We start from the raw sequence: 14295 nt of genomic DNA, 5'->3' as shown, positions 1-14295 counted from the left end.
CAAATCCCTCGTATCATTGGGACCTTTTCTAACCACCCCAACACCTCCAATTCCTGGAAGCAAAGAGATCCACTTGAGGAGTACCCCAACAGGAGAAAATCTCTTCCAGAACTTCCTGGCAGAGCTCCCACTCACGGGAGGTCGAAGACTGCCTGCTCAGGGCACCCATCAACACGTTCTATTTGCCAGCTAGATGAGCTGCTGTCAGGGACACAGTGTTCTGCATAGCCAAGAACCACAACCGCATTGCTTCTCAGCACAGAGGTAAGGAGCCCCCAGCACCCCGCCTGTTGAGGTAGTGCATAGCTACCATGTTGTCTGTCAGGACCAACAGTCTAGACTAATGCATACCTAAATGCTTGGCTTGCTCTAGGAGTTGTGAACATCAATACCAGATTTACAAAGAATACAAAGTTTCAACACTCTGATCCAAGGCCCAGTACTCGACCCAGATTGATGGTATCAATAAGACCAGAGGAGTCACTGCGCTCCAAGCCTGAGCCAAGCTTTGAGGCATATGGTCATTAGCTTTAATGGTAACCCTGCCTGATTTCAAGTCACTGACATTGACACCAAAGCTAAAGCTGTTTACACTGCGGCCTTAGTGAAAATGTCCATCATCTGGAGTCTAAAGAGCTCCCACTGTTTTACAGAGTACGACTTTGTGGGGGATCTTACCATTTCCCTCTCGGGTGAAAATTCCATTGTGCTCTCCTTCCTGGTTTGACCCATCATCATCTTTATCAGAGAAAGGGAAGAGAGTGAATGGTGAGATTCACACCCAGTGTGGGCATTTCCCATGTTTTATGCTTCATTTCCTTGACACCTTATCAGAAGAGGGCTCCTTGTCCATACTCCGGTGGCTTTCGGAGCACCTATTCACTGAAGATATATGTTAGCACGGAGTACCACCTAAAGACTTAGACAGGGGCAGGCCTAAAGCCAATTATGGCAAACCTCTTCCTTGTCTCTTTCGTGATCATTGCTTGGCACGATCCACAAACCCTAATGTCAAGTTTAGTACCCAAACACCACACACAAATAGTGTGAGGTACTGTGATAGACATTTTGGAATTACTGTTAGCGCATCCATTAAACCCTACAGCTTTGTGAGATTCGGACATGATAAGCATTGCTTAAGAGACTTTTCCTCCCAGAAAATTGGAGACTAATGTTCCATAATGTGAGGTTTTTTTCCTCCTTGGAGAAAGCAGGACTGAGTCCCTGGAGTGCACCCCAGCCCCTCTTTGTTCTGTTCTGGAACTACGTAATGTAAACCTTTACTTTTTTTATTGGTGGGGCAAAAAGAGAACTAAGGAATTTCGAGGAGGAGGTCGCAGTCTACTTGTGTGAACAGTTTTTTTCCACCTAGGGATGCTATAAATTGTAGTTTAAGAATTCAATAAACAAATATTAAAAAACAAACATTTTTACAGCACTGCTCTTTAATAAGCTGGAGGTTATTTGTTCATAAAGTTGTCATTTTTTACAGCCAGACGGAATATATTTTAAGAAATATTACACAAACTGCACTTTGTACAAATCAAGTCCTTCTGTTTTTTCTGCAAAAAGAAAGAAACGGATACAGAACATGAACGCGTTGGACGACCATCCATGGCGAGCAATTCTTTACATATATACTCTTTATTTAAACAGGTAGAGTCTTATGTATTTATATATATATATTTATATATCTATATATAGAGTGTATGACAATGGATAATATACCCTTTTACAATACATACTTTTTAAATTTACACTCTGCATACTTATAAATTAATTAAAAAAAATAAAAGATGGAATTGAAGGCTTGCAGGCCCTGGCTTCCAGGTGGTCGGTACATTCACTTGCTACAAGGCGTGCAGCTTCACAGGGAAACCTCGTCTTTTGACACTCAATGTGAGACTTGAACAGAGGCATCAGGGTTAAGCAATACAGTAGAAGCAACACAAATGTACCCACCCCATACCTACTTCCAGTCGCCACAATTAAACGTGGACTGACAAAGAAATAGGAAAAACCAATGGCAGCTAAAATTAAATATCAGCGCCACATAGAGACCAGCAGTATGGGAACAGATCTTCTCGGGCAGGTCACGATGTCAAGAGACTTAGAAACAATGACAGTTCAAGCAACTCAGGTATGGACCTTCTTTGGAAAGCAACAAGAGGTGCTGGCCCAGGAGAGGTCAGAAAGAAATCCTCAACCTCCTTCCATGGGGAGCAAGGGATGGTGGTTGGGGAGGTCAAGCAGATTACAATCTCAAACTCCTTCATAGAAGGAGAAGCAGTATAGTGATGGGAGAGGTCATTAAGAACAATATCAGACTACTACATACACAGAACATAGTGCAGGGACGGGATAAGTCCGGCGTATCGCCAACTTCCTTTCTAGAGGCAAGAGGTGTGGTTACACGAGGGGTCAGGCAGATCACAGTATCAATTGCCTTTGTAGAAGTATACAATTGGGACAGGGGACGTCAACGAGAAGCCTTCGTTCACTAAGATAAAAGCGGTGGCAATATGGAGGATATGTGTCTTACATCTAGAGACATGAAATGATGGAGGAAGGAAATTAATAAAGCTAGGGTTCAGCTTCATATCAAGAAGCAGGCAGCAGGATGAGGAAGATATTTGCATAATGGGAGACCTTAAGAATTCAGATTAGGTCATCTATCTGCATCCCTCAACACCATCGCCAACACAAACTAGAAAACTAATAGCTGGCACTTTCCTATCAGGACTTCTTCCACACCAGAGTTGACTGTGGAAAGAGTACCTCTCATCTCACCTCCAACAAAAGTAGGACTCACCCTTCTCTTCAAGTAAGACCACAGCCTAGAAACAAGCCTGTGCGTCGTTGGTAATATATGAGCTGCTTTGTATACATCCCTCTCGCCAGACACATAGGACACAGAGATCATGCAACATTACATAGCTCGGTACAAGGCGAGGCTAAGCACTTCTCAGTACATCCAGAGCATTTTCCACATTTAACATGGTTCTTTTTCTACTCTAAAAGCATACACATTTACATAATTTCCTGCCATATCTAGTAACATACAGGCCCATTAACAGAACATTTCCTCCACCTTCTCAAACTATCCCCTAGTCCTCATCATTCAAATATGACAACATGCACTTTTCTAGTCTCCCTTGCAATCTCCAACTTGAATCCCCTCCCCGCAAAAGAATATGGCACAATCAGAAGCAACAAAAGACAATAAAAGCCCATCAACATTTTCAAGTATTTCTGGAACGTTTATGGCATTTAATACTGACATTCGGAACCTAGGAGGGGGATGCCTCCTTATGAATGACCTGAAAAAAATATACCACAGGGCAGAAGCGGAACACGGAGCAGTTGCCTTTCACTGGTCCACACAGTTCTGAAACCCTCTGCAGGGTCATGAAGCTTGCTAATGCTGTGACAAGAAGTGGTTATTACTCACAGCAGCATTGAACACTTTCTTCACATTTTGCATGATTGTGGCATTTCTCCCTCCCTCTCTTTAAGAGGGTTTCGCATCTCCACAGATTTACTTTTCTTGTACTCTTGTACCACGGCAATCCTCGGCAGGACACTGTTTCTCTTCAACCTACTGTAGGGACTTAGGGCTGTAGGCCTGACAAGCATCAAACCGCTCTCTTCAGGATCACACTGATTTTAAACTCCATGTCATGGCTTTTCACTGACAAAAGATAGCTTGTTCTCCCCACAGCAAGGTATAGCTTGTGAACTATTCCATAGACGTACTAAATACTACCCGCTCTTTACAAGATTGTTCACTCTACTAGGTCTGGCCCGTTCATCTTCTCATAGAATAGGGCTTATTGATGCCTCTAACAGATGCTGTTCACTCATCGTCTGACAAAAGGTGCACCTCTTTCTCATGTGTTTTTTTCGCTCTGGAGCAAGCCAATCTCTCCTTTTCTTTACATGTGGCTCATTCACTCTGACACAACACACCTCTTTCACAGATGAAGTTCACAAAGAGTCACACAGCACTCTGACAAATATGGGTCATTGGCTCTCTGGCAACCAGGCTCCTCTCTCTGACATGACGAGAAACATTTTATATATTTGACCGATGTGGTTTGCTCACCTTAAGATTCAGCACGTCTTCCTGATCCTTCTGGACATTCACCCTTAGAAGACCCTAATATCACTTCCCTCTCTTGGACAGATGTAGCAAAAACATTTTTTAAGCAGTGGCATTGCTTGCAATGATGGTGTTTCCTGACAGAAATACTGTGCAGTTAAGATGCATGTGGCATGCTCAACCTCTGGTAGGAAATGGTGCTTTGACAGATGTGGTTACCGATGAGGTAGGAAAGTGTGGTCTCTCTTAAGGTGGTCTGTTCACACTCTTCTCACCCAAATGTAGCTTAGCTTGTTTACCACACACCAAAGGAGGACACCATGCTCTTGATGGAGGTTGTTTATACCATTTACAACTTCCTTACAAAGAGGGAGTTCATGTTCTAAGAAGATTCCAATCCCTTCTGGACTTGAGACGTGCGCTACACCCTCTATGGAAGAACTAAGCTTGATCTAACAGGACACTAGTTTCTCAGACAAAACAAGGAGAGATAGTTTTCATTTTCTAACCAGAAATTATAGTGTTACACAGACCAGGCTTGGCTACCCTCATGCTGACAGAATGTGAGTAGTTCATATTCACAGGGTGTTGCTAGCTGATGCTGTGAAATGCTGGTCTATTCTGCAGTGACAGGACATGGCCAGCTCATTCAGACAAGATAGATCCCACAACATCAGACAGGATGGAACATAAATACATTTCTCTTAACTATCTGAAAGAACACATCTTGATATTACCATGCATCCTGCTTACTGCCCCTCTGATCGGATGTACCTTGCCCAGTTGTACGGGGTGTGCCTCACTCATCCTGTGTCAGGATGCAGCCTGCTGATCGCGAAAGACTGTGGGTAATCCCACTTCAGTCAGGACACAGCTTGCTAATATCACTAAGGCGTAGCACCTCCCTCAATGACAGAATGCCACTTTCCATGCCAAAAAGTATGACTAACTCTTTAGCATAGTACAGCGTTTCTTGCCCACTGACAAGGAAAATTGTCATGGATCCTGATGGAAGGCATACAATCCACGCTCTGCAGAAAACAGCACACTTGCAACGTTACACTACTCCATCATTCACATTGACAGGGGACATCTCAATCATGGTCTATATACAGGCCTCACTTGCACAGCACTGGGAGAGTACATTTCAATCACACTTCTACAGAATACATCTCACATGTGGTTCTGTAAAGCATAGTTCAATCACATATCACTCATGGCCGACTATGAATATACCGCTCACTCTCATTCCAACTGGACACATCACTTACAACCGTGTGGCTTACTTTGAGAGTTTAAATCATACTCTAGGTCTGTGTCAGGATTTTGTTGCTTACATCATCTGTACACTTAAACAAATGTGAAATTAAGAGCAGTATTTAAGATTTATTCCTTCAAACACAGCTTTGGTGTGTTTTGCTCTCAGCAAGTCTTCCTTCCCCTTTTTAGGATGTCTGTAGGTATCAGCCGAGTGGGTTTACTGAAGCAGAACATTTTAATTTAATATGTGAAAGCCATTCCTTTCTTTCTATATTCAAAAATAGTGCACAGATTCTCCCTAAAATGCAGCAGATTGTTTAATTACCCACAGACCAATTTGGCAGTGTGTCCAACAAGAAGGTAGGCAGGACTGTTGGAGAGCCCTTCATCAGTGATAAATAAGAAACTAAACCCCAAACATCACAATCTGTACCTACTCTGATGGTGGAAACCTGCACAGTGTTCTAAGATTATTTTGTGTTTGGAGAGTAACAGCTTGTCCGTGTTGTCGGTCGCTCTCAGTGCTTACTATATACATCAATGCAGCTCACCCAGTAGGGATTAAGGACAAGAAAATGTCTCCCTGGACTGCTGCTGCGTACTAACTATAAGAGCAAGCAAACTGGTCCCCCTGCTCCAATGCGCATCATCAGGACCTGCCTGTGAGAGTCTGGTACCCAGAACCAGACTGTGGATCAGTAGCCATCTTTGTTTTCTCCCTCCATTTTGACAGTTTGTGAATCTTCACTTGGAACAAAACCAAACACCCTGACTTTGACATCTAAATGAATTATACATAGCTAAGGCCACAACTGAAAGTGTTCTGGCAGGCACTCTTCCTGACTTGAACAACTGGTGTTCTCCCCTTGGTCTGGCAAGTCAGGCAGCTTGCGTGCAGTGGAGGTGGGAATGAATGTCAGGCTGGACGTCAAGCAAGGATGTGAAGGAAGTGTTGCCATCAATTGGCAGGGTTCCAACAAAGGCAAGATGCAGCTTCTGCAAATGTTTTCTCCCTCTTCAGGAGCATTTTTGTTTTTTCACACCATGAATTCATTGCTGCCAAAATGTACAAGCTGCTGGGCTGCACTGCTGCCGTCAGGATCTGCAGGTCTTTTGCGCCCCACCCCAGCCGCTCCTCCTTCTGAGAGTTCTTTGGTTTTCGGGGGTGCATTTTTCACATTTTTAAGTTTCAGTTTTCCCTTTTCTGGGTTAAATGTCCCCCGGGTGGTAAACTGCGGCCGATCATCAAGACCCCTTGGCTGCCCTGCCAACCCTTCCAGTGCAGGGCGCAGCTCACTGCTGTCTGAAATTCCTCTGTAAAAAGGAGATTTGCCCGGAAGGTAAAATCGTTTTTTGGTCATGTGAGGTAAACAGGAGGATGATGTGGATGACTGAGAAGAGACGGCTGAGTCCACAGAATCCACAGACTCATTCTGCTTTCTTAGCTGTCGACGCATCCGGCTGTTTGTCCCAGTCTTGAAGGACCTAGGTGAACTAAGTGCTGAGCTTCTTTCTGTTGCAAAACAAGCAGAGAAGAAAATTAGAAATATCAACCTTTGTTTTCTCCCTCCATTTTGACGACAGTTTGTGAACAAAACCGAAAGCATCGACTTTGACCTCAAAATTAATAATAAAGCACTAAGGCCACAAATGAAAGCTATCTGGAAGGCACCCTTCGTGACTTAAACAGTTGGCTTCCTCCCCTTGAGATCATCGAATAACCAGCTGACAACGTGCAATATTACAACGAGGGATGGAGATAAAGGTGTCCCAGAAGTTGGGCACCATTGAAAATGGTTCTATGGAAGTCAGAAGAGTACGAGGTATCATATGGGTTTTAAGAAGCAACGTAAGTAATGCTATGGTTGGTGGGAGACAACACAGTAGTTGTGAAGCAGCATTAAAAATGCTGCGGCTGGTGAGAGACATTTCAAAAGGATGGTATTATTTCTGGTAAGGTGCACTGTAAAATGTTTTACGGCAGGAGGGGTATAGAATAGAGGGATTTCTTATATGTTGTCTCCTGAGAGGCAATGCAAGATGCGTTATGGCAATTGGGAAAGGTTGACATCATAGGACTGTAGATAGCAAAGAGAGCGGTACAGTGGGAAACTCTATACAAATTGTAAGGGTCATGAGAATCAACCCAAGAAGTGATGTTTCTGTTAGCAGGCAGTGTGAGAATGTATTGTGTGGGCTGTGTGAGGTCCTTGGCACAGACGGATACAGTATAAGAGCTGACATTTGAAAAGCAGATCTGATATATGACCGCAGAAGGATATACAGAAGGATATAGCATAAGACCTGATATGGCAATGAGTTGTGACATGGGAAATGTACTACAGTGGGATACAGTGTAAAAGACGTGCTATGGCACAGTGAGGTGTGGTATAAATGTGGCACAGCAGGATACAGTGATGAGCCAGGTGGAGGTGTATGGGGAATCCCCAGGTCAAATACATTGATCTCCTACCATATGAGGCAGCAGGGGACAGTTACAGAAATAAATACCGGAGGGACAAGAAAAGCACTTTGCCTTTAAAGAACACAACCCAGGGCTCTAAGAGGGGTAGGAGGCCCCAACAGTAAAGGTATACTGTTCCCAGCAGACCGCCCACATAACATTACATTCTATCAACCAGGTAAGACTGTTTCTGGTATTGATCCTGAGAACTCTAACATAAAGGCAAAGTGCAGAATCTCTCCCACGCAGTCTGTAGAGGCATACCGCAAAACTTGAATACTCCCATGGGACTGCCCAGAGGGCCACCATACCAGAAAACCTTCTTTGTGTATAAAAGAAACCAAACGGAATTCATAGCATGACCCCACTCCACAAGTCAATGCGAGTATGCAAAACAGTTTGGCAAGATGCCAACCCAGAAACAGGTGGATTCAAGAACACTACATTTGCTTCTCTGCCATTCAGCCAGGTTGCATGCCGATAAGGAAGCCGCATCAATACCAAAACCGCTCCTCTCATGCTCACACAATGCAAGCTTCTCACATCAACGAAGGCCTCAACCAGAGCACGTTGTGAGAAACCTGAAGGTGTCTCCTTGACTAGTCCCCGGGGATCGGTCATCTAGCTTGCCAGGACGCGGCCATCGCTATTGGATCCAGTTCCTGGGGGTGGATCAGTGAGGTGGGAATCACCTGGATGAGGGTCCTCGGGGAGTGGAAGTGGGAAACCAACGGGTGAGACGCGGTATCCCCCTTCTTACGACACCTTTTCACCAACCTACCACGTAGGATATGCAAACACTCTACCCCCCCTTTTCTGATGTGAACACTTTTGCATATCACGAAGGCCGACGGACTAACACCCGAGCCATTTACCTGACATGTCCCAACACAAGGGTCAGGCAAAGTCAGGCAATCGACAAAACCGCACACAGATGATGGCCCTTTCCCTTCCCCCACAGGGATAAAAGGTGTAGCACGAGAGAACAATATGTACAAAGTAGACTGCACAACGAGAGAGCTAACTCAGCACGGCAATTCAAGAGGGGGAGAAAGACTGCATGAACCAAGAGGGTGACAAGGAGAGAAATGACCTTACCCTCTCTGACCAAGGCCCGTGAAACCTCTGGAGAAGGAATCGTAAGATCGCGAACAATAGCCAGCGTGTGTTGCAGCAGATATCAACGGTACACGGGGCCCTCCTCCGCTGATAACCAAGCCGGGGAGAGACGCTTGTCTCTGTGGTACCAACTTTGACTCTCGAGAGAAGAAAAGCCAAGCAGTTCATCACAGCCGGTGAGTCGAGGGGAGAGCCGATAAGAAACGTGAACGAAAAGTAACAAACTAACTGAACTGTGAAAGTACAAAGAACCATTGATACTAAAAGGAGGGAAAACCAGCAACAGAGGAGTCTGGTAATATATGGGTGCTCACTCAGGAAACTCTGGGCGATTACCCGATTGTGGAAACTACAGTAACCAGAAGGCCTTGGGAAAAGCGATAAAGGGGATCAAAGTGGTCATACAGGGGTCCAGTAAAATCCTCTGTAAAGTCTAACGTTTTTGACCGACAGATGATTGTGAAGCTAAGGGAAGTGAATCCCACATCGCAAGAACTGACTGAGAAAATGTGCAAGTAACAAAGTTGGCAAGAGTGAACCCGGCAGAGGGATGTCCACAGTGAAATGTTTGAAAAGACATTAAGATTCGTGAATGTCACAGATGAGATTGTGTTAAAAAAGCATAGTGAACCCGACGGAGGGAGACAAGCACTCAGGAAGGGTCTGAGCCCGAAAGAGGGGGATCGATCCAAGGGGTGAACAGCAGTCACCCAAATATGTGTGAATGCCAAAGGAGAAAACGTGTGAGTGAGAGCCATAGTGAACTCCACACCCACCGACATGTGAAGGTAACAGACCAAGTTATTGAATACAATCCAGAGTGAATCTGACGCAGGGAGACAGATTTGAGAGGGGTCTGAGCCCAGAAGAGGGGAACCCAAGGGTGAAGAATCATCACCCAGAGTGCAACCAGAAAATAACTTTTGTTAAACTTTGGACCTGTCAGTCGCTCAGAAGCATGACAATTTAACTACTGAAGGCCCTGACATCATTAAGAACGTTTTATAGATCTGAAGCCCTCTGGGCGATCCAGGGTTGAAACGTCATCACCCAACATACATACGGAACTTTTGTTTATTAGTTTAAAACCCTTCAGGTCCTCAGAGGCCAGAGACTTTTTATAACAAAGAGACTTAACCACCGGAGGCCCTGATTTCTGAGAGCGAAACTGTTGGCTCGTGCTGGGAAAGCTCAAGCGTGTGCGGTGCTCCAGAATCTTACCTTGTCCTGTGCTGAAAACATGGGGAAGGGAGACCCTGACAACGGCATCCTGACCTATCATTCTGTGAACACTTCTTTCTTTTCTTGTGAACATTATCCCACACTCTTTCATATTTAACGTAAGGATTGGCAACAGGTTTTTCTTAGTATAGGCCCTTTTATTTGACAAGATGCCACCAGGACTGCCTTATTATTGTTTGATGGTCGAAGCTTGCTCCCATCTTAGATTTAGGGTTAGAATAGGTGTTTTTCCAACTTACCTATACAGTTTAATAAACACCCTTCAACTGTGATCACTTGTGTCTGTCTTTACTGTTGCCACCATGAGTTCCTCAAAACGGGCACATCAAAGGCAGACACACGGGAGACTACCTACGGCCAAAGACTGCTTGTGAATTCCAAAATGGTGGAAAGCTCTTTAACAAGTTTGGCCCAGCTGCCCTACCATTCAGTACAATCAGGTGAGCTCTCACAACAAACAAATCCCAACTAATTCCAGGGATGACATGTGTAGACCCTCACAGGAAACTAAGACCAGGAGTTGGGGCTACGGGGCTGTATACACGCACAGCCATCGTCTGTCAGTGAGTGTGGAGATGGAGCTCCTGGCAAGAGTTTCAAGAAGAGCTGAAAAAAGTGTTTGGAAAGATGGAGGTCGTTGAGAGGAGGAGCTTTCAGAGTAACAGATGGTTGGAGATGAGGAGTCGAGAGAAGAGCAGGTTTGAGACCATAAAAAGATAACAAGTGTCACAGATTGTCTTAATAACACATCAATGCTCCAAGATGGTTCAAAGGTTTTTTATTAAAATATTTACATACGGTTTGACTACGGGACATCCTCTGATCTCTAGTCTCCCGTGGGCTTTGCCTTTCACAACCCAGGCATCCCTGAATCCTAAGGTGGTCACTAGAGTTTGGTGGTCACTAGAGATCAGTAACCACTACTATCGAAATTCTGGCTTGCTACGGGAGGACCTAACGGCAATCGCTTTATCTCTCTTACTCCCTCTGGGAATTTCTATGTGGATCCTAACCTGGAGTCCGACAATAAGAAGTATCTTAAAAAGTGGTGCCTTCCAACCACCCAGGTCTCAGTCTTTTCCTCTCATGCTCTTGTACTACTTTGCCTGGTTTCTATTCTCCTCTCTTCTCTTCCTCCTAATCTCCTCTTTCAAACCCTCTCTTCTCCTGTCGCCATCCCTTGTGAATAATCCAGGGAATTTGACACCTCTCCCCAAGTGAGATCCACCCCCTTTGGGAATAGGGAGGTGAAGCCGCTAAACATAACGCCTCCTGTGGGTCAAGACAAGCGGGTTCCCACTGGGGGTGACCCCTCTTAGAGGACAGGCAATCGCTAGATAGGGATATGTTTTATCTTCCCTTGTCTCAAGAATACAATAGGTTTGTTGGTTATATGGGCCCATTCCCAGATAGCCACCGCCTCCATGCACAGGAGGGAAGAATGGATGCCACCCTGCTTGTTCAGGTAAAACATTGTCGTGGAGTTGTCGGTCCTGACCAGAACCACTTTGTTCCTGATAAGAGACACCGTCTGTGCGGAAAAAGGGACTGGATGAGGTGCCGGAAGGGGCAGGCCTTGAGTGGCGCTACCACACCCAGGGCCGCACCCCTCGCGCCGTACTACATTTAAAATGGAAGCTACATTTTTTGCTGCCAAAGTTTCCGGTACCGTCCCCATGTTGGGGGATGCCCACAAGGATGAAGGAAAGGGGACAGGACGTATGAGTATGAAGAGTTATTTGACTCATTGATTTTGTGGATGCCAGTCCTTAATTGTGGACGGTGAATGGCCCCATTACCATGTTGTTTCAATAAAAAATGGGTAACGTTATTTTGTTTAACAATTTTCAATTCTTCACAGCTAAATCATTAAAATTCTTTTCTACTACGAATGAGCATGGGTGGTCTCTCCTTAGAAAGGGCACATCCAGTAGCTTTGTGTATACATCCTGAGCAAAGCCAGATGTCCTCATACATAAGTGATATTGCACCATCCTACTCATAGCCACGGTGCGTCAGACAGTCAGGTGCGCCGAGACCTTTTTTTTCTTTCTCTACAAGGGTACTTTGAACTTTACTCTGACACACATTTCTATCCTATTAACAACTCCAAATAAATGTTGTGGGATTCCAAAAACATTGACAACTGTTGCTTTGTGAATTCAATTGCAACATAAATGTATGGCTCCTCTATAACCTTAAAAATCATACGGAAACTACGCACAATTCTGCTATGAAGCCTGATCTCAATGACATTGTTAGAGCACCTAGATGACGTCTTTGAATGTTGTAAACAAAGATGCAATGGACTTTGTTGAACTAAATATAGGTACAGAAAAGCTTTGGCTAAATTAGAATATTGCACTTTGGTTGTAGTGGTTTTTCTAATTGTGTGCAGATGTTTAAACCCATATGTGAACTAACCTATTGAGACAAAACTCATTTTACTTTACAATACTTCCTCTGTTATAGTGACAGCTAAACAGTAAAGTGTCCGATCAGACAGTAGGCCGAAGGAAGCTATTCAATAATATGTAGGTTTTCAGGAAGCCAAAGAACAAGTTACTCTCTTACCTGGTAACGTTCTTTCGATGGGATGGTCCGATGACGTATTCCAGATCTATCACAGTAATCACCACAGCTGTGCTGCTTCGGAAAATCTTTCGGCGTCTGCATCCTGCGTCGATGACGTTGATACGCTGTTCTCGAGGGCCTCCGCCGAGCCGACGTCACCGGATGTTATAAGTAGGACGCACGACGCCCGTAGCCTCATTTGTAGTTTTTTCCCCAGAACGTGTGGCACCAATCTTCTGCCAGTATGACCACAGAAAGCCTTGCGGAAACGTAAGCTGCAATCGCATAAGAAATTCTGTAGCAGGGTAGGCAAAGCGATCTGGAATACGTCGTCGGACCATCTCATCGAAAGAACGTTACCAGGTAAGAGAGTAACTTGTTCTTCGAGGGGATTGGGTCCTCTTGACGAATTCCATATCTATGACAGACTCGCAAAGCAGTACCAACGTATGGAGGAGGGAAAAATAATTTAGAAATTTAGAATGCCCAATCAAATTGCAGAGTAAAGGACCGCCTTGCAAAAGGCCAGATCGTGCCCATGGATAGAATCTAGGGAGTAGTGTCATACAAAAGTATGGACCGAAGCCCAAGTGGCTGTTTCACAGATGTTACGAATAAGAACACCCCTTTGCAGGGCAGTAGAGGCAGCCATACCCCTAGTAGAATGGGCCTGTAAGCCTACCGGAGGGTCCTTACCCGCCAAGCGGTAACATTCAGAAATTGCCAAGATAATCCATCTAGACAAAGTCTGCTTAGTAACAGCATGTCCCAAACGCCTTCCAGCATAACCTATAAGGAGCTGATCGTCCACTCTGACCCGGGACACGCGTGAAATGTAGAAACTTAAAGCTCTCCTAGGATCTAACCTATGGCGCCTCTCCTCGTCCTTACCAGGATGCGGCGGAGGAGGATAAAATGCCAGAAGAATGACCTTCTGGTATAAATGAAATTGCGACACCACTTTCGGAAGAAAGGAAGGACGAACTCTAAGGCCAACCCTGTCCTTATGAAACACAGTGAAGGGTGGTTTAACTGGAAGTGCCTGTAACTCGCTCACTCTGCGAGCGGAAGTGACCGCAACTAAAAATACAGTTTTAAGGGTTAACAGTCTCAAAGGACAAGAATGCAAAAGGCTCAAATGGAGCACCCATTAGAAACTTGAGAACAAGGTTCAAATCCCAACCGGGCACCTGGAAGGTGACGGAGGGAACACATTAGTGAGCCCTTTCAGAAACTGAGAAATTAAAGGGATTTTAAAATAAGAACACTCCTCAGACGAGAGCTTAAATATGGACAGCGCCGCCAGGTAACCTTTGATGGTACCCACTTGCAGACCCTTGTGGGCTAAAGAAAGCAAAAAAGACAACCACAGGAATGTCACATGAAAAAGGATCCACATTCTTAACCCTGCATCAGTCGCAGAACTTTCTCCAACGGCAACGGTACAGGGACTTGGTTGTCGGCCGTCTGGCCAAAAGCAACACCTCCATCACGTCTTCAGGGAAGTCCCAATCCTTATACCTCAACCTTTCAG

General features: G+C 44.9%; 1 protein-coding gene across 7 annotated transcripts in view; it reads right to left on the bottom strand.

Annotated features, from left to right (window-relative positions):
• Nucleotides 1–1427: 1427 nt before the first annotated feature.
• The window catches only part of MYO9A (myosin IXA), a 1154601-nt gene continuing 1141733 nt past the window's right edge, over nucleotides 1428–14295 (bottom strand). For all 7 annotated transcript variants that reach the window (XM_069624659.1, XM_069624658.1, XM_069624661.1 and 4 more), the window contains one exon: nucleotides 1428–6875. In XM_069624659.1, the coding sequence (XP_069480760.1) occupies nucleotides 6400–6875 (476 nt within the window). In that variant the 3' untranslated portion in view covers nucleotides 1428–6399. The remainder of the gene's footprint in view (nucleotides 6876–14295) is intronic.

The sequence above is a fragment of the Ambystoma mexicanum genome, chromosome 11 (genome assembly GCF_040938575.1).
Source record: "Ambystoma mexicanum isolate Mex_15411 chromosome 11, UKY_AmexF1_1, whole genome shotgun sequence".
In the NCBI taxonomy this organism is placed as follows: domain Eukaryota; kingdom Metazoa; phylum Chordata; class Amphibia; order Caudata; family Ambystomatidae; genus Ambystoma; species Ambystoma mexicanum.
This window is presented reverse-complemented; position numbering and strand designations above follow the sequence as displayed.